The sequence below is a fragment of the Podarcis cretensis genome (genome assembly GCF_951804945.1).
Source record: "Podarcis cretensis genome assembly, chromosome: 3".
Taxonomy (NCBI): domain Eukaryota; kingdom Metazoa; phylum Chordata; class Lepidosauria; order Squamata; family Lacertidae; genus Podarcis; species Podarcis cretensis.
The window spans coordinates 71,207,093-71,232,133 of NC_137172.1; the positions used below are offsets into that span (position 1 = coordinate 71,207,093).

General features: G+C 40.8%; 2 protein-coding genes across 2 annotated transcripts in view; both read left to right on the plus strand.

Annotated features, from left to right (window-relative positions):
* LOC307213390 (amine sulfotransferase-like) overlaps positions 1-25,041 on the plus strand; it is a 38,830-nt gene that overhangs the window by 1,070 nt on the left and 12,719 nt on the right. The gene's annotated exons all lie outside the window — the stretch shown is intronic.
* Positions 182-14,116, plus strand: LOC307213388 (amine sulfotransferase-like; the record flags this gene model as incomplete). The annotated part of the gene is made up of 6 exons (XM_079971250.1): positions 182-332; positions 868-1,076; positions 1,330-1,456; positions 9,275-9,369; positions 13,304-13,484; positions 13,853-14,116. 6 exons carry the CDS (start codon positions 182-184, stop codon positions 13,975-13,977), a joined length of 888 nt encoding a protein of 295 aa, XP_079827376.1. The 3' UTR covers positions 13,978-14,116.

The window sequence follows — 25,041 nt, forward strand, 5'->3', positions numbered from 1 at the left end:
AACCAAGCCTCTGTTCTTTAAATGATGGGCCTTTATGTTGCTCACCTGTGGTGGAAGAGAAGCATGGGATTCTGCTATGGGGTCTGCAAGAGGAGTAGGATTTCACAAAATGACATCTCTATTTCTTTCTGATTTCCTGCTGTCGCATAATAGAGGCAACTGTTCTCATCTCTTTATTCTTATGCAGGCAATGCAACTAGACGAGAAATACCTTTTCACATACAAAGGATTCTATTTCCAGCCAGACATGGTTTCAGCGGAGTACTTGGATACCTTGGAGGATTTTGAAATAAGAGACAGTGATGTATTTATAGTCACTTATCCAAAATCAGGTAAGAGTACCTGATTCCTTCACTCTTCTCTCCCCTTGTGTCCCCAGTGTTCCCCAAATCTGCCTTGGAGGGTTGGTGGGGTGGGGAGGACACAATAACTGGGAGTGGGAGAGGAGAGAGAGGGGAAGTTCTGCATTGTATAGGCATTTAGGACTCGGGTGACATGAAGAAAGGCTTCTGCGACTGCCTTTTGCCTATTATGTTTGTCCCACTGGCCATTTGTCAATATTCCTGTTTCTAGAAGGCGTTGATAAAAAATCATGGTTTGAATCCACTGAATTAAAGTACTTTGGAGAACAGACAACTTTCTTTTAATTTCCTGATCTTTGACTGTCATTTGTATAATGTTCTGAGAAGAATCTGGAATAGCGTTTTTGGTAGCTTTCTAAAAAATAAAGGAACTTATTAGCAAATATTGTTCTGTCTTCCCAAATCCCCGATGCAGAGACATGTTGTTCACAGTTATTTCACTCTGCAAAGTACTAAGTACATTCATGACAATGAATGAATGAAATAGGCTTATTCTCGTTTATAGGAACAATATGGACTCAAAATATTTTGAGCTTGATTTATCATGAAGGTCACCGAGATGGAACTGAAAAAGTGGATTTACTAGACAGAGTTCCATGGCTGGAGTACAAGCTCCGCGATGTGGATTACATCAGTCGTCCATCACCTCGCCTCTTTGCTTCCCATCTCCCCTACTATTTAGCACCCAAGGGATTAAGGAACAGAAGAGCAAAAGTAGGAAATGGCGCATTTATTATTTGATCAAATTAAACATTTGTCTTGTCTTATTTAAATGAACATCTGGGTTTCTGTTAACATTTCTCAGTTTCTGAGGGCAGTTCAGATATTTTATGCATATATATCCCACTTCAACAACCTGGTTCCTGGCACATTTCAGAGCCACAGAAATAACTACAGAAGCAAAACAGAAGAGACAGTAGGAACAATAAGATCAGCAATAGAATAGAATTTGTTGTTATTTCTGCAGGTTGTTTATGTGGTCAGAAACCCAAAGGATGTCTTGGTTTCCTTTTACCATTTTTCCAAAACTTCACTCAAATTAGAAGAAGTAGAAGATTTTGGAATTTTCATGGAGAGGTTTTTGGCTGGAAAAGGTAAGGATGATTTCCTACTCTAAAATGAACCACTTTTTAATAATAATTTTGATTAGTTTTCAATTACAACCCAATGACAGACTGATTACAACAATGCCAAATTATAATACAATTACTAATACCAATCATTATGTCTATCTTTCCCGGTTGTTGCTGTTTTCCATCATGCCTTGCCAGACAAATTTTGAAAGATCTTTTTGCCATTGTTTGAAGTATACTGCACCTCTGACTACAGGTACTGATTGAAATAAAAACAGCATTCTTATCTTTTTTTTCCCAAGTGAATTTTTATTGTTTTCCTTATATATTCTTTTCCAACAAATTGTAACAGCACCATACATTACCTTTGACTCTGCCGAGTCGCGACCCCCCTCCCTCCCCACAACTGGTATATTTATCCTCTTTCCATCACGCACATCATTCTCATATTATTACTGTTATACATTGGAGGTATTATGTCAATCCTGCTAGTGTCTTGACCTCTTTACAATTCTTCTTTAAATATTCAATAAATTTACTCCAATTATTTTGGTATCTTTGATCTCCCTGGTCCCGGATCCTCCCTGACAGTTTGGCAAGTTCTGCATATTCTGTCAACTTCGCCTGTCACTCCTGAATAGTTGGTATATCTTGTACTTTCCATCTTTGGGCCAGAAGGGTCCTTGCGGCAGCTGTAGCATACATGAACAAATTTTGATCTTCTATTTCAATTTCTGTTCCTATTAAGCCTAATAGACACGCTTCCGGTCTTTTGGGGAAGGTATATCTAAATATTTTTTTGAGTTCATTATAACTTGATTCCCAAATTTTTTTTACCTTATCGCAGGTCCACCACATATGGAAATAGTCACCATCTTCCTTTTTACATTTCCAACATTTTCTTTCTTTTTTCCTAAACATTTTAGCTAATTTTACTGGTGTCAAATGCCATCTATACATCATTTTCAGCAAGTTTTCCTTTAAAGCCATACATCCTGTAAATCTCAAACCCTCCTTCCATAATCTTTTTCATGCATCCAATTCAATGTTATGCCCAATATCAATTGCCCATTTTATCATTGATTCTTTTACTTCTTCATCTTTTGTATACCATTCTAGTAATAAACTATACATTCTTGATAAAATTTTATCTTTACAGTCTATTAACTCAATTTGGAATTTTGATTTTTTATCTTCGAACCCATTTCTCTTTTTATCTTCCTTTAATAAGTCACTGATCTGGTGGTACTGCAGCCACCCTGTTAACATCTTTTCAATTTGGTCATATGGTTTGAGCTTTATCCCTTGGTCTGTTTTCCTAGTAATATCCTCATATGTTACTCTTTCCCCTTCCATGTTTACTTTTTTTGTTGTCAGCACCTCAATTGGTGATATCCACCACGGTGTCTTTCTTTCCAGGAGGTTTTTATTCCGATCCCATACTTCATATAAAGAATTCCTGATCACATGGTTTAGAAAACCTTTATGTACCTTTACTTTGTTGTACCATAGGTACGAATGCCAGCTGTATCTATTGTCATGGCCCTCTAGATCTAATAGGTCAGTATTTTCTAAAGTCAGCCAATCTTTTAACCATACCAAGCACGAAGCTTCATAATATAAAGTCAGGTCTGGTAAATCAAAATCTCCTCTTTCTTTCTTATCTACTAGTATCTTCATTTTTATCCTTGGCCTTTTCCCCTGCCAGACAAATTTCGCTAATTTTTTTTGCCAATCCTTAAATTGTCTTATCCCTTTTACCACTGGTATTGCTTGAAATAAAAATAACAGTCTAGGTAATATATTCATTTTTATCACAGAGATTCTTCCTAATAATGACAATTTTAGTCTGTTCCATGTGTCCATATCTTTCTTAATTTCTTTCCATACCACCTCATAGTTGTCCTTGTACAGGTTTATATTTTTTGTTGTCATCCAAATTCCTAAATATTTTATTTTTTTAGCTATCGCGATTCCTGAGTCTACTTGTAATTCTTCCATCTCTTCTTTCTTCAGATTTTTTGCTAGCATTTTCGCCTTGTTTTTGTTGAGTTTAAACCCTGATACCTTCCCAAACTCTTCCATTCTTTTTATTGCCTCTTTCACACTTTGTCTTGGTTCTTCCAACGTTAAGACTAAGTCATCTGTGAAGGCTCTTAACTTAAATTCTTTTCGTCCCACCTTAATGCCTCTAACTTCTGATGATTCTCTTAGCCTTTTGTTCAAGACCTCTAGGACTGTAATAAATAGCAAGGGAGACAAAGGACATCCCTGCCTAGTACCTTTAGTTATCTCAAAATTATCTCATATGTTGTTATTAATTATTAACTTTGTTTTTTGGTCCAAATAAATTGTGTCAATACCTCTCAAAAATTTTTCACCAATTCCTAATACTTTTAAGTTTTCTTTCATGAAATGCCAAGAAACATTATCGAACGCTTTTTCCGCATCTATGAACATTAATACTGCCTGTTTCTCATTTCTGACTTCAAGGTATTCAATTATATTTATCAGGTTTCTTACGTTGTCCCTTAGATGCCTCCCCGGCAGAAAGCCTGTTTGGTCCTTGTGTATCACCTTATTTAACACCATTTTTAGTCTATTCGCTAGTATATCTGCAAATAGCTTATGGTCGTTATTCAATAACGAAATTGGTCTGAAATTTTTTACATCTAATATATCCACCTCTTTCTTCGGGATCAGTGTAATATAGGCTTCTTTCCAGGTGTTTGGCATCCTTCCTTCTCTTAAGACTTTATTCATTACTTCACTTAGAACCGGTGTCAGGTATTGCGATAGTGTTTTATAATACTTTGCTGAGATACCGTCCGGTCCTGGGGCCTTCCCTGTTTTCATTCTTTTTATTGCCTTTGTGACCTCTTGTTCTGTTATCTCCTGGTTAAGCATTCTTTTTTCTTCTTCTGAGATTTGATGCAATTTATGGTCTTGAAAGACCTACATTGGCTCCCAGTACGTTTCCAAGCACAATTCAAAGTGTTGGTGCTGACCTTTAAAGCCCTAAACGGCCTCAGTCCAGTATATCTGAAGGAGTGTCTCCTCCCCCATCGTTCTGCCCGGACACTGAGGTCCAGCACCGAGGGCCTTCTGGCGGTTCCCTCACTGCGAGAGGCCAAGTTACAGGGAACCAGGCAGAGGGCGCAGGTAGTGGTGCCCGCCCTGTGGAACGCCCTCCCATCAGATGTCAAAGCGATAAACAACTACCTGACATTCAGAAGACATCTGAAGGCAGCCCTGTTCAGGGAAGTTTTTAATATGTGACATTTTAGTGTATTTTTCATCTTTGTTGGAAGCCGCCCAGAGTGGCTGGGGAAACCCAGCCAGATGGGCGGGATACAAATAATAAATTATTATTATTATTATTATTATTATTATTATTATTATTATTATTATTATTCTATTCTCTTATTGTCTTCTTTATCTTTCCTATAAACATCTCTATAGAATCTCTGAAATACTTTTCTAATTTCTTTCGGGTCCTCAATCATTTTATCCCCATCTTTTATTTTATAATTTGTGTTCTGTTTTTGTCTTTCTTTTATTTGCCACGCCAGGAATCTCCCAACTTTGTTGGCCGACTCGAATTTTTTTTGCCTCATGGCTTTTATTTTCCATTCAATCTCCTGTCCCACCACCATGGAGAACTGAGACTGCAACATTTTTATATTTCATTTTATTATTTCATCTTTAGGTTTTGTTATAAGCTGTTTTTCGTTCTCCATGAGCTGGGACAGGATCTCTTCTTTCTTCTTCTCTCTCCCTCTTTTCTGGAAGCTGTTTTTTTGAATCAGGAAACCCCTTATCACCGCTTTGCTCGCTTCCCAGACTGTTTCAATTCATGTTTCTTTGTTTAGATTCCATTTAAAATAATCTGTTATTGTCTCTTTTGCAGTTTCCACTACTCTCTGGTCATTAAATAAACTCTCATTCATTCTCCATCTATGTGTAGAGGGGTCATTTCCTTTTAATTCCATATATAGAGGATTATGATCTGACAGGGTTTTTGGGAGGATTTCAATTCTAGTTACTCTCAGTGTTAGAATCTTAGAAACCCAGATCTGATCTATTCTGCTGAAGCTTTGGTTTGGCTCAGAGTGAAATGAAAATTGTCTTACTGTTGGATTCCTTAATCTCCAAATATCAATAACTCCCAATGTATTGGCCATATCAAAGAAGGCCTTCGGCAGTTTACCTTCATGTATTTCATGTATTTCGCCTCTTTGTTAATCTGTCTAAATCCGGTACCACCACTCCATTGAAATCTCCCAGTAGTATCAATTTCTGATCTAAATACTCTAACATTATTTCATTCAACTTTGTATAAAATCCAGCTTTCTTATCGTTTGGTGCATAGATCCCCACAATCAGCCATTTCCCCCCTTGAAACCCAATTTGTACAATCAATATTCTTCCTTCATCCTCCTTAAAAATTAATTTTGGATCATGCTTCTCTTTTACATATATTACCACGCCTCTCTTTTTGTTCGAATCTGACGCGATAAACTCTTGGCCCAGTTTTTGGAATAAAAACAGCATTCTTATCAATACATTCACTTTGATCACCGAGATTCTCCCCCACAGTGACAGGTTTATTTTCCATATTACACTTCCATATTTCTTTTTATTTCATTTCATTTCATTCCATTCCTTTACATAATTATCTTTCAAAATGTTTATATTTCTAGCTGTTAGCCATACACCAAGGTATTTTACCTTCTTTTCTACCACCAACTTTGTTGTTTCTCTAAATTCATTTTTCCGTTGTTCCAACATTCTTTAACAGAACCTTTGTTTTATTTTTATTTAGCCTAAAGCCTGCTACTTGTCCAAATTGTTTAATTTTTTCCAGCACCCCTGGTATGTTGTCCAAGGGGTCTTCTACCGTTATCACCAGGTCATCCGCAAAAGCTTTAATTTATATGATTTTCAACCCACTGTTATTCCTTTAATGCTATCATCCATTCTTATATTCTTTGCCAGATTTCTAAGGTTAATATAAATAATAATGGAGACAGGGGGTAACCCTGTCTTGTTTCTTTTGTTACCTTACATTTTTCTGTTATTGTCTTGTTTACAATTAACATCGCCTGTTGTTCAAAATAAATTGCTTCTATACCATCTAAGAAAGTCTGACTGAAGTCCATCATTTCAATCATTTTCTTCAAGAGACATTATCAAAAGCCTTCTCTGCATCAACAAACATCAGTGCCGCCTGTCTTTCATCCATGACCTCTAGATAATCACATCTATTATATTTCTTATGTTATTTTTCATCTGTCAGCCAGGTAGAAAACCAGCTTGATCCTTATGTATCAAATCCTTCAAAATTACTTACAAATGTTCTGCCATAATACTGGCAAACAGTTTATAGTCATTATTCAGCAGAGAAATTGGTCTATAATTTTTTACTGCTGTTAAATCAGTATCCTGTTTAATAATAATAATAATAATAATAATAATAATAATAATAATAATAAATTTTTATTTGTACCCCGCCCTCCCCGGCCATAACCGGGCGCAGGGCAGCTAATATATGCCTCTTTCCAGGATTCTGGGACTTTCCTTGATCTCAGGATGTTATTCATAAGTTCTTTCAGTGGCTCTGAGATATACATTTGCAGTTTTCTGTAATATTTTGTGGTCAGTCCATCAGGTCCAGACGATTAGTTTGGTTGATAGCTTGTTGAAGTTCATTCATTGCTATTGATGTGTTTAAATGTATCCGTTTTTCTTTTGAAATTTTTGGTAAATTGTTCTCCTTTAAATATTCCTCTATTTTAAATTTGTTTTCTTTGCCGGCTCTGTATAAATTCAAGTAATACTTTACAAATTGTTATATCCTTCAGGTCATCTATTATTTTTCTATCGACTTCATATAACATTAATTTCTTGTTTTCTCTTTAACTACCATGATAATTATTTCCCTGGTTTATTTGCAAATTCAAAATTCATTTATCTTAATTTTTTTATTTTCCATTCTATTTCTTGGTTCACTAGCATAGAAAATTGTGTTTTTAATCTCTTTATATTTTGTTTTATTTCTTCTTTCTTAGGATCTTTTTTCTTCACATCTTTTTCTTCGCATCTCTCACCTTCTTTTGATAACCTCCATCTTCTTGTTGGATTTTGTTCACCTCTTAATTCCAAATAAACCGGGTTATTGTCTGAAAAAGTCGTTGGTTTTATTTCTGTCCATTTTGATTTTGGCACTAAGTCATCTGAGATCCAAATTAAGTCAATTCTTCTGGCAGATTGAGAACGGTCTGAAAAGTGAATGTATTCTCTATCATATACATGTTTGAATAGTAATGAACCTTATCAGTTCCTTGACAAGTACACAGATCCCTTTCATCTTTCTGTTCAGCTGGAGATAACTACGAAGTTGTACTTCCAATTAAATTAAATTAAATTCCAAGTCCTTTTAGCATTTTCCAGTTCAGCCCATAAATAATAAAGGATATGGAAAAGACAGCTCTAAGTTTCCATCGTAAATCTTTTGCAAAACAGAGCTTCCCTCTCTCTTTCCATTTTTCTTCTTCACACACAGTTCCATTTAATTTTGTATTCCATATCAACAATCCAGTGTCCTCCTTCCTCACTTGCACATATATAAATTGGACTAGCATTCAAGGGAGGGTTGCCATATCATAAATGTAAAGAAATAAAAAACTTTGTATAAAGAAGATGTAGGCTCCTTCCCACTGTCTTTTGCACCGAATGAAGTCTTCTCTCAAGTTCAAACCTTGATGATCTTGCAATTGATTCCGTTCTGCAGTTTGTAATCTCATCTCTTCTAGCACATGCCTATACATTAGTTCAAATTAAGCTCTCATTAACAGGAGAACCTCTGCTTCTTAATGGCGTTATAGAAGGATTATCAGCAGGTGAAGTGCTTTTGCACCCAACAAATCCCTGCCTCTAGCATTCCATGCCAGAGCGGGAGTCAGGTACCGAGACGAACTGCGAGTGAAGCCTGGGGAATATGCAAGGATAATAACCCTCAATCATCATTGTTTTTCCCTCTGCAATGATCTCCCGCTCTCTTGAGAGCTGCTTCAAGGCAGACAGAATCCGGAAGCTTAAAATGAATCTCTTTTGTCCCTTCATCCTTATCTCCTTTGACAACAGATTAAAGAAATTCTCTGTGTGGTAAGGAACGTTTTCAGAATGCCATGTCTGATGCATAGGTTACTCTGAGGAAATTCCACATTCATCACAAAGAGTCTCCAACTCAGACTCCAACTACACCATTTTATGCCACTGATGAATGGTGCCCATTGAAGCAGAAGGAAGGGTGTAGATCTCGCCAACTCCCAAAGGAAATCAGTTGGATTTATATTCTCTTTGCATCAGGGTGCAGCAGCTACAAATCATTACAAGGTGGAGCTCCTAATCCTTAATCAAGTGTAGAGATTCGTGTCAAGTTATAACTCAGAAAACCAGACCATGTCTCCTAAATGTTGCAAGTATTAACTGCCACACCATATAAGGAAACTGGCCGTGTGGGAAGGAAGGGGGCTGGAGGAAGGCTAGACTGATCTCAGCCCACCCATCACTCTCTCATCGCATTGGGATGGGAAGAGCTGCAGTGAGCCTTAAAATGCAGAACTCTTCTGCAAATTCCTTCTCTGAGAAAGTGTTTGGTGAGGGTGGATGGTATTAATTCAGCTTCTCTTTAATGGTTTGTACCACTGCTGGTTCTTAAAATGATTCCTCTAAATTGTTTTAATGGAATTTATATGTTTGTACTGCTTTTCTCTGAATGTTTTTCAAAAAAATCACCCGATCTACATTTTATGCCAAATCAATCTTTCCCATCAGTACTTGCAAGTTCATGGCTGGACCATGTGGAAGGCTGGTACACTCACAAGGATGACTTCAATATTCTATTTCTTACCTATGAAGAAATGAAGAAGGTAAGTTATCAAAATGCTATCTAGTCTGATATTAAGCATCCTTCAAAACTCTCCTTTACAAAATGGAGGAAGGAAGCAATTTGATTATTCAAGTGCCCTCAGCTGCTGCTTCCCCTGCTAGTCTCATCTCCTTTTTAAAGGTTTTTTTTAAAAAGACTAGCAGGCCATGGACTCAGGAGCCGCTTTTCAGACCCCAGACTGCGAAAAGTGCACTTTAACCATTTCCCCTGAGGGATTACGGGGCGATAAATAAAGTGTCCTGATCCCAAGCAAGATATGTCATTTCACAGGCCCTCTGATGCTGAGGAGAGATGTCACAGAACCTCCCTTGTGTCTTCAACAGGGACATTTATTTATTTACTTGTGGACTCAGTTGAAAGAGCTGCCCCAGAATATAATGCATTCTGCATGGCTCATGGAATAAAAGCAATAATGAAAGTACAATATAATGCAATGGCAATTACTACAAACTAGGCAAAGAAAGATCCAGGCTGCTTGTTTCCCCTGCTTGTAATCCTGAGAATGGGGCCTGACAGGCCTCTGTACAGCACAGAGGGTTCTTTTTAAAATGTTTTAAAATTATTCTTTTATCCTTTTAAATTCTTTTTTTAGCTTAAATGTTTGGTTGTGGTTAGGGATTTGCTTAAATTTAGTATGAGTGTCGTTTATTATAATTATTTTTAGTTTCTATTGTTTTATTGGTTTTTTGTTTAGTTTGTATTTTGTTTTTAAGGGGCAGGGTCAAGGCTGCCTGGGAGTGGGCCCCAGCCAACAGAATGGTTGGGGCAGGTTCCACGGGGGCGGGGGGGGGATGTATTGGGACAACCGATCTCAGTGATCACGGGTAGGAGGAGGAGTTACGCTAAGACCAGACCATGTCATTAGAGAGGAGGCAGATTTAGTTGCTGTCTGAGGACTATTCCCGCCTCCAGGTCTGCTCTTGACCAGATGGATACTGGAATCAGCAAAGGATACCCACATGACCTGAAGGTGCAGCTGTGCAATGCCAAGTCAATGATTCACAAGACCACTGCCATCCATGACTTGATCGTGGATGGAGAACTTGATCTGACATGTGTGACAGAAACTTGGTTGGATGAAGCAAATGGTCCTGTTCTTGCCGCTGCTTGCCCACCAGGTTTCTCTTACGCACAGCAACCCAGGTCATTGGGGGGGGGGGTGTGGTGATTTTTAGGAAGTCATTAGCTTGCACCAGGCGTCCTATTGGGAAGACTCAGTTTTCTGAGTGCATGTTCTGGAAGTTGGGCAATAGGGGCAGTACAGGATTCCTTTTGGTGTACTGACCTCCCTGCTGCACCAAGGATTCGCTGCCCAAGCTGCTTCAGGTTGTGGTGGATGTTCTCCTGGAGACACCTGGTTTGGTTGTCCTGGGGGATTTTAACATCCACACTGACAGGACCTTACAAGGGGCTGCTCAGGACTTTGTGGAAAGCATGGCCTCCATGGGGCTGTCCTTAAATAAGTTTGGCCCAACTCATAGTCGCGGACATGCCTTAGACCTGGTGTTCACCTCTATGGATGTGAGTGACCTGACACTAAGTGAAAGCGAAACAAAAGAAGTGCCATTGTCAGATCACTTCCTGGTGCAACTGGACTTCTCCGTGACCTCTGCAGGGAGGTGGAACCGATTCAGATAGTCCGCCCCCTGCACCTAATGGATCCAAATGGTTTCCAGAGAGTGGTAGGGGATGTTTTATCCCATGCTGATGGCCTTTCAGCTGATTCCCTGGTGGCCCGCTGGAATGTTGAGCTAACCAAGGCTCAAGACTGTCTAGCTCTGAAGCGCCCTCTCCAATTGCATGGAGCCTGGACAGCCCCTTGGTTTTCCCCAGAGCTGAGGGTGATGAAACAATCACTGAGATGGCTAGAGCACTGGTGGCAGAAAACTCACTCTGAATCTGAGCGGATACAGGTTAGAGCTCAACATTGAGTCTACCAAGTGGTGACAGCGACGGCGAAGAGGCCCTTCTTCACTGTCTCTGTTGCATCTGCAGAAAACAGCAGCAGGAGACTCTTTCAGGTGGTTCACGATTTAATGGAACCATCTCTGCCATCAGGGTCCGGTAAAGGCCCCAATATCTTCTGCAATGACTTTGCAAAGTACTTTGCAGATAAAGTCTCTCAGATTCAGAATGAGGTAGACGCCACAGTGGGAGCAGGGCCGGGGTGGGAGAGTGCTAGAGTCCTGTCTAGTCAAGTTGTATGGGATCAATTCCAATCTGTTACCTCCAAGGATGTGGACAAGGATGTGGATGAGTGAAACCAACCACCTGTCTACTTGATCCTTGCCCATCCTGGCTAATAAAAGCGAGCTGCGAAGGGCTGGGCAATGGGCTCTGCAGGGTGATGAATGCTTCCCTCGGTGAGGGAGCCTTCCCAGACCCACTGAAAGAGGCAGTCATTAAACTGCTTCTTAAAAAAAAATCTTTAGACCCGGTCAATATGGCCAACTATCGCCCAGTCTCAAATCTTCCATTCTTGGGCAAGGTGATTGATCGGGTGGTTGCTGAACAACTCCAGGCACACCTGGAGGATGCGGACCATTTGGATCCCTTCCAGTCAGGATTCAGACCTCATCATGGGACTGAAACTGTCTTGGTCACACTGGTCAATGATCTCCAGTGGGCTAGGGACAAAGTTGAAAGCTGTTTCCTAGTTCTGCTGGATCTCTCAGTGGCCTTTGATACCATCTACCACGGCATCCTTCTGGACTGTCTAGAGGGGCTGGGAGCTGGGGGGCACTGTTATACAGTGGTTCCGCTCTTTCTTCCTGGGCCGTATTCAGAAAGTGGTATTGGGGGATGTGTGTTCAGACCCTTGGGCTCTCACTTGTGGAGTGCCTCAGGGTTTTGTCCTCTCCCCCATGCTTTTTTAATGAAGCCGATGGGAGAGATCATCAGGGGGTTTGGGCTGGGTGTTCATCAGTATGCGGATGATACCCAGCTCTAGCTCTCTTTTAAATTGGAACCAGTGAAGGTCCTGTGTGGGTGTCTGGAGGCGGTTGGAGGATGCATGGCGGCTAAGAGATTGAGGTTGAATTGTGACAAGACAGAAGTACTGTTTTGGGGGGACAGGGGGTGGGTAGGTGTGGAGGGCTCCCTGGTCTTGAATGGGGTAACTGTGCCTCTGAAGGATAAGGTGTGCAGCCCAATTCTGTGTCCAGGGCTGAGACCCTACCTGCCCTTGGACTGCCTTGCCAGAGTGGTGCATACTCTGGTTATCTTCTGCTTGGACTACTGCAATGTGCTCTACGTGGGGCTACCTTTGAAGGTGACCTGGAAACTACAACTAATCCAGAATGCGGCAGCTAGACTGGTGACTTGGAGTGGCCGCCGAGACCACATAACACCGGTTCTGAAAGACCTACATTGGCTCCCAGAACGTTTCTGGGCACAACTCAAAGTGTTGGTGCTAATCTTTAAAGCCCTAAACGGTCTCGGCCCAGTATACCTGAAAGAGCATCTCCACCCCCATCGTTCTGCTCGGACACTGAGGTCCAGCCCGAAGGACCTTCTGGCGGTTCCCTCACCGTAAGAAGCGAAGTTACAGGGAACCAGGCAGAGGCCTTCTCGGTAGTGGCACCCACCCTGTGGAACGCCCTCCCATCAGATGTCAAAGAAATAAACAACTATCTGACTTTTAGAAAACATCTGAAGGCAGCCCTGAAGCTTTTAATGTTTGATTAATTATTGTATTTTAATATTTTGTTGGAAGATGCCCAGGGTGGCTGGGAAAACACAGCCAGATGAGCAGGTTGTTGTTGTTGTTGTTGTTATTGTTAATATTATTATTATTATTATTATTATTATTATTATTATTATTATTATTCTGCCTGTTCCATGAGTTTTAGTCACTAGGCTGTCAGGTTTCTCTATTGTGGATGGCTTGACATTTAAACCACGTTCCATTTCAGGACCTGAGAAGCTGTGTATTGAAATTATGCAACTTCCTGGGAAAGAGACTGATGGAAAAGGAGGTGGATGCTGTTGTGGATCAGGCTACATTTAATAAAATGAAAGCAGATCCCAGGGCAAACTATGAGTTCTTGCCAAATGATTTAATAGACCACAGCAGAGGGCATTTTCTTCGCAAAGGTAAGTCAGTGGCAGATCAAACTGACTTAGTGCGGCTTGCAGAATTCCCGACAGATTCACTTGGCACCTACTATGACATTTGATAGCTACCAAGTAATAGTGATTTCATTTTTTCCAGTATTCATGAAACTCTCAGTTTCTGGTGTTTCCTAATTTTATAGTTGTTCTATTATGTACTTTCTCTGTTGTTTTTTCCTTCTTCTAAATATGCATATTTAAGGGTGGCATAGTTGTCTTTCCAATCTGGAGTGTGGAATTTTTTTCACACTGAGGGACATATACCCAGCTAGGGATGGAATATATCTGGAGTTATGGATATTTATTTGACCACCACAATGCACTTTCTTTCTGTCTGCTTCCTGGGCCAGGCACTGTTGGAGACTGGAAGAACATGATGACAGTCGCACAAAGTGAAAGGTTTGACAGCGTTTTTAAGAAGAGAATGGAAAAGCTGCCCTTCAAGTTCTGCTGGGACATCCATGAGGAATCATGAGTCTGCCTTCAGCTTGGAAGGATGAAATAAAGTGCACTGTATGCATTTAATCCAGCCCTATTTGTAAGAGTTAGTAAAAAACAAAATCTCATATGGCTTAATAGCTTCCTAATGTTCTAATATGTGCTGTAATTTGTAATCCAGCCCTATTTGTAAGAGTTAGGGGTAAAAACATCTCATGTGGCTTAATAGCGTCTTAATGCTTGAATATGTGTAATATTTCTTTAAAAAACAACAACACTACAATACAATTACATTTGTACTGTAAGCCTCTTCTCTTTCTGCATTCCAACATGTCTTAATTTTTGACTCCATGTGCAACAGTCAAGGAATCCCAAACTAACTATTGGGATTAGTAACTGTATTATAATTTGGCACTGTTTTAATGAAGCTACTACTGGATTATTGTAATTGAAAATTAATAAAATTATTGTTTAAAAAACCTAACTAACTATTGGTGTTGCAGATGCAAATGGAAATCATACGAGTCATTCAAGTCATTTATTTATTTATTTATTGTTAGTGGAATTCCACTTCACACTCTTCCAGTTGTTCTCTCAGGACAAACATTTCAGTTTGCCAGATGGCACAATCCCTCCCCCCTCACCTTCCTTTCCCTCTGCACTGTTCTTGGGGTTCTCCTGAACCCCACAGAGTCATTTCTGAGGGTGTGTCAGGAATATGCGGGGAGGACAAGTGGGGAAAATGGACAGTGCATGTTTGATGCCCATAGCAATTTCTTTCATGGGTCAGGTTGAAAAGGGGCAAATTCCATCGGGATCATGGAGCAGAGAGAAAGGGTTAAAACAAATTTTGGGGAATGGAGGAGGTGAAATGAGGACCCCAAGAAGCATCTGAGTCCAGGGAAGAGGCCAGTAGTAGAGAAATGTTCTGCCCTGAAACATTGGACACCTCAAGCCAGACACCGCCTGCTGTGGAACAACCTTGGTGCCTCTTGCAGTCAGCAAGAAGCCTTCTCCTTCAGGGGAGGAAACTAGAGTAAATTCAATGCTAAGCCATTGCCAACACTGCCGCCATCTCCTCCAAGGACACAAAGATGCCTGCGCCAGTGCAAAAAATCCTTGCAGACCCAACCCACTTGAAGGGTGCCTGTTTGCTTGATAGTCTCCTTAGAGAGCTTAGGGCCCAGGTATTCTTGGAACAGGGCCCAAGCACGGGACATATGAAGGGAGAAGGCTGCACTTTGCCACGTCCTGAAGGTCTAGGAAAATTTAGCCCAGGGTCCAACCTAGGCCTGAGAGCAGCAATCAAACACATCAGGCCCTGGGCAAGGTCTCAGGAGCTCAGAGGGGCACATCACTAGTCCCAGCCTGACCCCACTGCCCATCTCTGAGAAACTGGGCTGGAGTTGACAGCAAAGCAGTGAAGAAGCCCTCTGCTTCCTACCCCCGCAATCTATTGTCAAGAAAGACTTCTTATGCCATCTTGCTGCATGCCACCCCAATTTTGAGCAGTGCAAGATTCCCGGGGTTCCAAGTGCTCTTTCTCTCAAAAAGGGTATGTGACTATTCCATGTTTGGGAGACATTACACTAAAAGAAGGTGCATGTTGATCTTGGAACCTCCCAATAAAGGTGCTGGATTCTGTGCAGCAACTAGGGATGGCATTTTGTGACAACCTGGTGTTACAACTATCTACTTGACCACCACAGTGCCAGGCCATCTTGGAGACTGGGAAAACATGATGGCCATTGCAAAAAAGTGAAAGCTTTGAGAGTGTTTTTCAGGAGCAGATGGAAAGGCTCCTCTTCAGGTTCTGCTGGAATATTAGTGGTGAACTGAGTCTACTTCCAGCTTGAGAATACTTATACAAACTTTTTCTCTGTCTTGCATGTGTGTACCAATTGTCCACACAATTGGTACACACATGCATTGGTACACACAAGGGACGCGGGTGGCACTGTGGGTTAAACCACAGAGCCTAGGACTTGCCAATCAGGTCAGCAGTTCGAATCCCCGCAATGGGGTGAGCTCCCGTTGCTCGGTCCCTGCTCCTGCCAACCTAGCAGTTCGAAAGCACGTCAAAGCGCAAGTAGATAAATAGGTACCACTGTGGCGGGAAGGTAAACGGCGTTTCCGTGTGCTGCTCTGGTTTGCCAGAAGCGACTTAGTCATGCTGGCCACATGACCCGGAAGCTGTATGCCGGCTCCGTTGGCCAATAAAGCGAAATGAGCGCCGCAACCCCAGAGTTGGTCACGACTGGACCTAATGGTCAGGGGTCCCTTTACCTTTACCTTACCAATTGTCCAGATCTTGAGAGATTTGCTGCTGTCCCACTATAGCTGTGTTGGAACCAAGCAAGCAGTATTCTCAATAGAGTTCCTTGCTTAGGTCCTCCTCTAGAACAGGATGTGCATGTGTTATAGTATCTGTCAATCCATGTGTTGCAAATAATTGCTCAAGAGCTGTGACTGTTGGAACAGATGCTTGTGATTATTTGAAGGCATTTTGAGTAGAACTATTGCAGGCAAGAAGTAATTTCCTTGTAATGGTCCTACAAAACCATTATGGATACTTGATCATTTCCCTGATGAAGATAAGTCACTTTGGTGGGTTACACCAAATTTCTGGGTATGCATAACTGTGTGATATAGTATAATTTCAGAACTGTAGAAAAAGTAACATAAAAATTACAAGAGCAGTTTTATTGTATGCTGCTTGTCATTTACTCACCTTTGGCCCTTGAAGAATGCTTGTGCAATTAGCAATCCATGTGTTGCAAATAATTGGGGGGAAACTGTGATTGCTGGAACAGAAATTTATTTTTATGGTACTGAATAATCTCTTTGAAAGCTTCATTCCTAAACAAATTTATTATGAGGGAAAGTCTTATTGAGCACATTTGGCTTTAATTCAGAGGACAGGGCTGCTTGTCGCTCCCTCACCTCACTCCCCTGGAGAAAGGTTGTGCAAGAAGAGTGACAAAGTCTGATTCCAGAGGAACTCATCTTACCCCAAGGGTCATAAACTTTGCAATGATTAATCAGAATTCAAGCCCATGCCAGCCTATAGGAAAAAAGCTGCACCTTCATACTGCATGTCAATTCAAGGCAGTGAAGTTTGATAAGAGACAAGTGCACCCAGAATGTATTCCTTGCATTGTTTGACACACATTCTCCTCCCTGTCATTCACTGAGCAAACACAATCACATCTGCTCAGGTAAATTGGACACAAAGATGGATTTTAAATGCAAATTCTGCTGGGAGCACAACAAAGGGTTATGCCAAAGGCAGGTTTCTAAGTATCCTCATGAGTGTGTGGTGGTGCCCACCTGGTATCGTCATGTTTCAAATGGAGGCAGCCCTTTTGGGGGGCCAGGGGCACTATCAGCAGGGCTCAAAAAAAAAAAAAACACACCAAGAAAAACAAACCCTGGCCCCAACAATGGCTCAGCAGCAAACCGCGGATAGCAACCTCCTTTGCTTGGCTTTCACTCCCATCAAATTTTCCTCCCTGTGTCATATTTTAAACATTTATCCTAATAAGGAAGCAGCCTCCTATTTGTGGCATGGTTTTTCTCAGGGTTTTAGAATACTCTTTAGAGTACTGTCAGGTACTCTTACAGCTAAAGATTCTCCAAACCAAAAATCTGTGAGGGAAATGCCAGAGTTTGCCAGGAAAAACGATAGAAAAAGAGGTCAAGGCAGGCAGGTGGCAGCCCCTTCTTTAACTCCCCCCTCAAAAACCTTCACATTTCACCTTTAGGCATCGTGCCAAAAAAGACCCCAGGGGAATTCAGGCTGATTCATAACATGTCCTATCCAAAAGGGGGTTCAGTTAATGATACTATACCCCCCGAACTTTGCTCCATTAAATATACCTCATTTGATCAGGCTGTCAAACTTATTCGCAGTTTTGGGCAGGAGGCTCCTTTGGCAAAGTGTGACATTGAATCAGCCTTCCGATTATCACAAGTTCACCCTAGCAATTTCCATCTTCTTGGCTTTCAGGGTGGATTTTACATTGATAAAGCTATGCTCATGGGCTGTTCGGTTGCATGTGCAGAGTTCGAAACATTTAGCACCTTTCTGGACTGGGCTTTACGTTATAGAACTGGTTTGTTAGGGGTTCTTCATTATCTAGATGATTTTTTATTGATTGGAAAATCAAATAATTCTGAATGTGCTTCACTTTTAGAGGCTTTTATTTTCTTGACGCAGGAGCTGGGAGTCCTCTTGGCAGCTGACAAAACAGAGGGCCCAGTTACAACGCTCACAGGAGCTGGGAGTCCCCTTGGCAGCTGACAAAACAGAGGGCCCAGTTACAACGCTCACCTTTCTTGGTATTCAATTAGACACCATTGCCCAATCGTCCCATCTGCCCCTGGATAAGCTGGTTGCCCTTAAGGAATTTATTTTGTAAATTCTCCCCCTCAGGAAGGTCACCCTCAGGCAGATCCAGTCTCTCCTGGGACACCTTAACTTTGCCTGCAGGGTAGCATCCCCAGGGCGACCTTTCTGTGCCCGCCTGGCTAGGTTATCTGTGTGCCTTAGGTCCCCACATGACAGGGTCCACCTGTCCAAGTCTGTCAAGGCAGATTTGGAGATTTGGCTCAGGTTTCTAGAAAATTACAGTGGGATCTCCCTATGGCAGGACAACCTTAAACTGTTTTCAGACTTTCAGGTCCAGTCAGATGCCACAGGGTCCCTCGGCTTTGGAGTTTACTTTAGGGGGCGATGGTGTGCTCAGCGTTGGCCTGAAAGCTGGCAGGGCGAGGCCATCACTCGGGACCTTACCTTTCTTGAGTTTTTTTCCCATAGTGTTGGCTGTGCACCTTTGGACTAATGAATTTCATGATCGCCGGGTGTGCTTTAGGACAGACAATCAAGCAGTGGAGAATTGGATTTTTAAACGTCTTAATTTGGTGCCGAAACGGGGAGGTCTAAAACAGGAAGTCCACCTTCCCCTTTTGTAAATAGATTGAAGCAATGAGGATGCAAGCTGAAGTATCGGAAAGCCTATTGTAAAGGACTAAATTTCCATCAGTAAAAAATACTAAATCCCCCTTGGTGGCAGGAGAAGAGGGGGGAAAGTTTTGGACTGAGTATACCTGCAGGAGAGAGCGAACAGAGTTAATATACCACCGCTCCGATCCTGGAAACGGGCTGCCAACAGGACTGACCATGATTAGAACGTTCACTGACAGTTAGTTAAATAAGAGGACTACATTGTTTCCATGGTCTCCGTCTGCGTTTAAAAAGGAGCAAAAGTAACAGAAAATTGAAACTAACTTTATTGTTTGAATTGAGTTTAAAAGGACTAATACAAATAGAAACTTTTTCCCTCTAGAGGAACTGTTTCCCTCTAGAGGAAGCTTTTGAAACTGTCACAAGAGTTGAGCTGGGGGAATTTCCAGCTGCAAGATAGAAACCTGTGAGATTCTGGGGACCTTGAATCAGTTAAGAATGTTGACAGAAGAGGCCTTAGTGGTTGTATTATGTAAGATAAGTGACTCACTGGAACAGTTTCACAAAAAGGTGGATGTGGTAACTACCAAAATTCACAATTTGGGACCAAAAGTGAACACCAATATAGAAACTATTCAGAAACTGACACAGGAATACACTTTGACATGGCAAACTGCGGAGAAGGCTAGGGAGAAAGTTATTGCCGTTGAACCTAAAGTAACACAATTGGAGAGAGAGAGAGTCCCAGCCTTACAGATGCAATTTGATGACCAAAAGTTGATGCCTGCTATGATTGAATTTAAAGAAAATCAGATTTTGAGGATCAGAGCCCTATCTGAACTGGAGAAGGAAAGTTTGATAGATTTCTTTACACAGGAATTTGATGACTTTTGGGACTGGGACTTGGGTCAAGAAGAGATTAAAACTGTGAGGGCTCTTGGACTTGGAAGAGGAGGGAAAAAAGAGAAGAACAAAATAAGAGACTGTTGGAACTACCAGAGGAACTTAGAAGAACAACAGTCAAGAGTGGAAATTTTGAAAGACGTCCTGAAATACCTTTCAGATCTTAGATTTAACTACGGAGATTTGGTTGCCCTGTCAAGAAGGAATAAAATCATCTTTTGGTGGGAGTTTCCCTGAGATCTACTCTTTAGCCTCAAAGGAAGGAAAATGAAAATAAGATCAGTGGAAGACAAAGTAAAGTTCGGACTTCCGGGTTTAGCGCCATCGGTAATGGTGGAATTCCTCTGACCAAGGGGAATTTGCCTCGTGGAATCTGGGTTGGGACCGCCACAGTGAAGGCAGAGACCCGTTAAAAATCGCAGGCGCTGAAGCCTGCGAACGTGGGGATTCGGCTGGCACCTTTTGCGCCTCCCCTACTCGTGGGGAAACCCGATTTCGGGGATCCGGAGCGACGTGGGGTGAGCAGCGCAGTTCTTTGAATTGACTGCTTTTTCCACGGAGCGAAGCCGCATAGCCGTTGCCGGAGAGCGCTGACCTTTTCCTGTGGTTATTCGGACATTAAAGCAACTACTCGTGAGTAGAACGAAGTAGGAGAATTGGATCTTTAAAAGTATTAATTTGGCATCGAAAACGGGGGAGGTTCAACACAGGAAGTCTGCCTTCCCCCTTTTGTAAATAGACTGAAGCAAGGAGGCTGTAAGCTGAAGCCTTGGAAAGCCTATTTGTAAAGATCTAAACTTTCATCAGGGAAAAATATCAATATTGAACCCCCCTTGGATGCAGGAGAAGGGGGGGGAGTTTCGGACTGAATTTGCCTGCAGGAGAGAGTGGGAAGAGAGTTAAAAGCACTACCGCTCTGATCCTGGGAACGGGCTCTTATTGACGTGCTTTGGAACGTTCGTTGACAGCTAGATAAATAAGAAGAGATACATTGAGCTACATTCTTGCGACTGTTTCCGTCTGTGTTATAAGGACTAAAAGTTGAAAATTGAAACTAAGTCTACTTATTTGAGCTGTATTTGGATATTTGGAAACTACAGACTGATACAAATAGAAACTGTTTCCCCCTAGAGGAAGCTGCTATTGTGACAAGAGCTGGGCTAGGGAATTTCCACTGTTATTGTTACAAGAGCTGGGCTAGGGAATTTCCACTGCAAGATAAAATTGTGTGACTGTGGACTGACCTTGAATCTTTAAGTGTTATGGCAGATGGAAAGGAAAAAATAGACCAGTCAACCTCTGAAAAAATATTAAGGTCTGGAAAGACTTTGCAGCAGCCAAGGAGAGCCTCAACATCAGGTCCTTCCTCCTCTGCTGCTGCTGTGCCAGTACATTCTAAATTGAAAGCGATGACAACAGAAGATGCTTTAGTGGTGGCACTAAGTAAGATAAGTGACTCTTTGGATCAGCTTAATAAGAAAGTTGACACGGCAACTACTAAAATTGACTTAAACAGAGAAAGTATAAATTTAAATACAGAAAGTATAAACAAGTTGGGACAAAAAGTGAATACCAATACAGAGGCTATTCAGAAATTGGTACAGGAGTCTAATTTGATACGGCAGACAGCGGAGGAAGCTAGGGAAAAAGCTGCCGCTGTGGAATGCAAAGTTACACAATTAGAGAGTGAAAGAGTTCCAGACCTGCAGAGGCAACTTGATGAACACAAATTGACCCTTTCTATGATTGAACTTAAAGAAAAACAGACGAACTTGAGAATCAGGGCTTTGCCTGAATTGGAGAAGGAAAGTTTGATAGACTTTCTTATGCAGGAATTTGCTGATTTTTGGGATGTGGATTTGGATCAAGAGGACTTTAAAATTGTGAGAGCTTTTAGACTTGGAAGAGGAGGGAAAAAAGAGAAATATAGAATATGAGATTGCTTGATTACCCTCCGAAATAAAGAAGAGAGAGATAAAATTTTGGGTTGGCACTATCGGAAGAATTTAGAAGTTCAACAGTCAAGAGTGGAAATTTTTAAAGACGTCCCAAAATATCTTCTGGATCTTAGGCTTGACTATGGAGATTTGGTTGTCCTTCTGAGAAAGAACGAAATCAAATTCAGGTGGGAGTTTCCCCAAGGTTTATCCTTCAGTTTCAAAGGAAGAAAAATTAAAATAAGATCGGTAGAAGACAAGGTAAAGTTTTTGGATAAATATGAAGAAGACTTACAGAAGGAAGTTGGAAATGAGCCAAGAGCATCGAACAGGAAGTCGCCAGATAGAGGACTTGAGCAAAGAGCATTGGACAGAAGATCATCAAATAAAGGAATAGTGGAGATAGCAGCATTATCTTATGGACTGGACCCCCTAGTGAACCTGCCGTCGACACCACCAACAGAAGAAGAGCAAGCATTGGGGGCAGTTGGATGAAAATTAGAGTAATTACATCATGGCATTGCAAATATTAAGTTGGAATATTAATGGGATGAACTCCCCCGAAAAAAAGGCACAGAGTCTTTCATTTATTAAAAAAAGAACAATTGGACTTGATCTGCCTACAAGAAACACATGTGATAAGGCTACATAGGAAAATATTGATAAATAAAAGATTAGGACATGAATTTATCTCATCAGACAAAGTTTAAAAAAGAGGAGTAGTCCTCTATGCAAAAGAGAGCCTATCACCGAAATTTATATTTAAAGACGACCAAGGAAGATTTGTTGCAATTGAAATTCAATCACAAGGATAGAAATTCTTGATAGTAGGCATCTATGCACCAAATGAAGGAAAATCGGAATTTTTCAAGAAACTACATGAGACCCTGTTGGATTATATGGACTATAATATGATTTTGATGGGAGATATGAATGGAGTGGTGTCTACAAACATGGATAAGGCCCAGAGACAGGTAGTCACCAAAGATGGTAGACTACCAAAAACCTTTTTTGACATGACTGAAAATATGGACTTAGCTGATATTTGGAGAATGAAGAACCCTCTGGGAAGAGAGGGAACTTTCTTCTCTGAGGCTAAAATGACATGGACAGGAATTGACCAGATTTGGCTAACCAGAGGATTGGTTCCTAAGACCAGTAAAGTGGAGATTTGCCCCAAGATGTGCTCTGATCATAATGCAGTGAAGATGGAAATGAGATTGACACCAATTGGTTCCTTTAGATGGAGGATGAATGATACTTTGTTTAGGAGCGAAGAAGTGATCAAGAAGGCCCCCAAAAACTTGAGAGACTACTTTGAGACAAATATGAGCACAACAGTGGAAAAAAGAGTAATTTGGAATGCAAGCAAGGCGGTCATGAGAGGATTTCTGATACAACAGAATGTAATTAAGAAGAGAACCCAAAATGAAAAAAAGGATAAAATTTTGGAAAAAATAAAGGAAGGGGAGAAGAAGTTGAGAGCAAAACCAAAATCACAGGAGATCCTGAAAGAGATTAAGTTATATCAAGTACAATATATGAAATTGACGAATCAGGAAATAGAATGGAAGATCAAACAGATGAGACAAAAGACATTTGAATCGGCAAATAAATGTGGGAAATTGCTGGCTTGGCAAATGAAAAAAAGACAAAAACTTAATACTATTACGAATTTGGAAGTGGAAGGAAAGAATATTCAGAACCCAGCGGAGATTAGGAAGTGTTTCCAGAGGTATTTTAAACAACTTTATATACAGCAGAAGGAGAAGGAAATGGATATTGATCGATTTCTGAAAATAAATGGATTACATAAAATCTCTCAGGGAAACCAGTTAATGTTGAACTACAAAATAACAGATCAGGAAGTGGAAGGGGCCATCCAGAACATGCAATTAGGTAAATCTCCAGGACCGGATGGACTGACTTCAAGGTACTACAGGTCTCTGAAAGAATGGTTAATACAACCACTGAAGGAGGTCTGTAATGCAATATTGGAGGGGAAAAGGGCACCAGAGTCGTGGAAGGAAGCCTATATTACACTTATACCGAAAACAGAGACTGAAAAGACACAGCTTAAGAACTACCGCCCCATATCGCTGCTTAACGTGGACTACAAAATTTTTGCAGATATTTTGGCTAAATGATTAAAAAAGGTGTTAATAGAAGAAATTCATAAAGACCAAGCCGGCTTTCTCCCGGGCAGGCATTTGTCTGATAATACGAGAAATATAATTAATATTTTAGAAAAATTACAAGTGAATATTAATACTAAGGCAGTTTCGATTTTTGTGGATGCAGAGAAGGCCTTTGACAATATCTCTTGGAGCTTTATGAAGAAGAATCTACAGGGGATGGGGGTAGGTCAAGGTTTTGAAAATGGTATAGGTGCAATTTACTCAGAGCAAAAGGCAAAATTAATTGTGAATAATGTAGTGACAGAAGAGTTTAAGATTGAGAAAGGAACACGACAAGGTTGCCCAATTTCTCCATTGCTTTTCATATCGGTCCTGGAGGTTTTGCTAAATATGATCAGAAAGGACCAGTTGGTTAAAGGCATACAAGTGGGGGCTAAACAGTACAAATTGAAAGCATTTGCTGACGATTTAGTATTGACTTTGCAGGAGCCAGAATCTAGTACCAAAAGGGTACTAGAATTGATTCAAGAATTTGGTCAGGTAGCAGGTTTTAAGTTGAACAAGACAAAAACTAAGGTTCTAGAGAAAAATTTAACTGTGAATGAGAGAGAGAAGTTCCAGGAAGAGACAGGATTAACATTGGTTAAGGAAGTGAAATATTTAGGGGTTAATATGACTGCTAAGAATGTTAACTTGTTTAAAGATAACTATGAAAAATGTTGGACTGAGGTGAAAAAAGATTTAGAAATATGGTCAAATTTGAAGCTATCATTGCTAGGCCGAATTGCTGTGATAAAAATGAATGTATTGCCAAGGATGTTGTTTTTGTTTCAAACTTTGCAGATTTTGGACTGTTGGACAGATGGACTGTTTCAAGAAGTGGCAGAGAGATATTTCTAGATTTGTCTGGCAGGGCAAGAAGCCTCGAGTAAAATTTAAGATACTAACTGATGCTAAAGAAAGAGGTGGATTTGCCCTGCCAGACATTAAACTTTATTATGAACCAGTTGCATTTTGTTGGCTGAAGGAATGGCTGCTTCTTGAAAACACTGACGTATTGGATTTGGAAGGGTTCAACAATGTATTTGGTTGGCACGCTTATTTGTGGTATGATAAGGTCAAAGCACATAAAGCATTTAAAAATCATATTGTTAGAA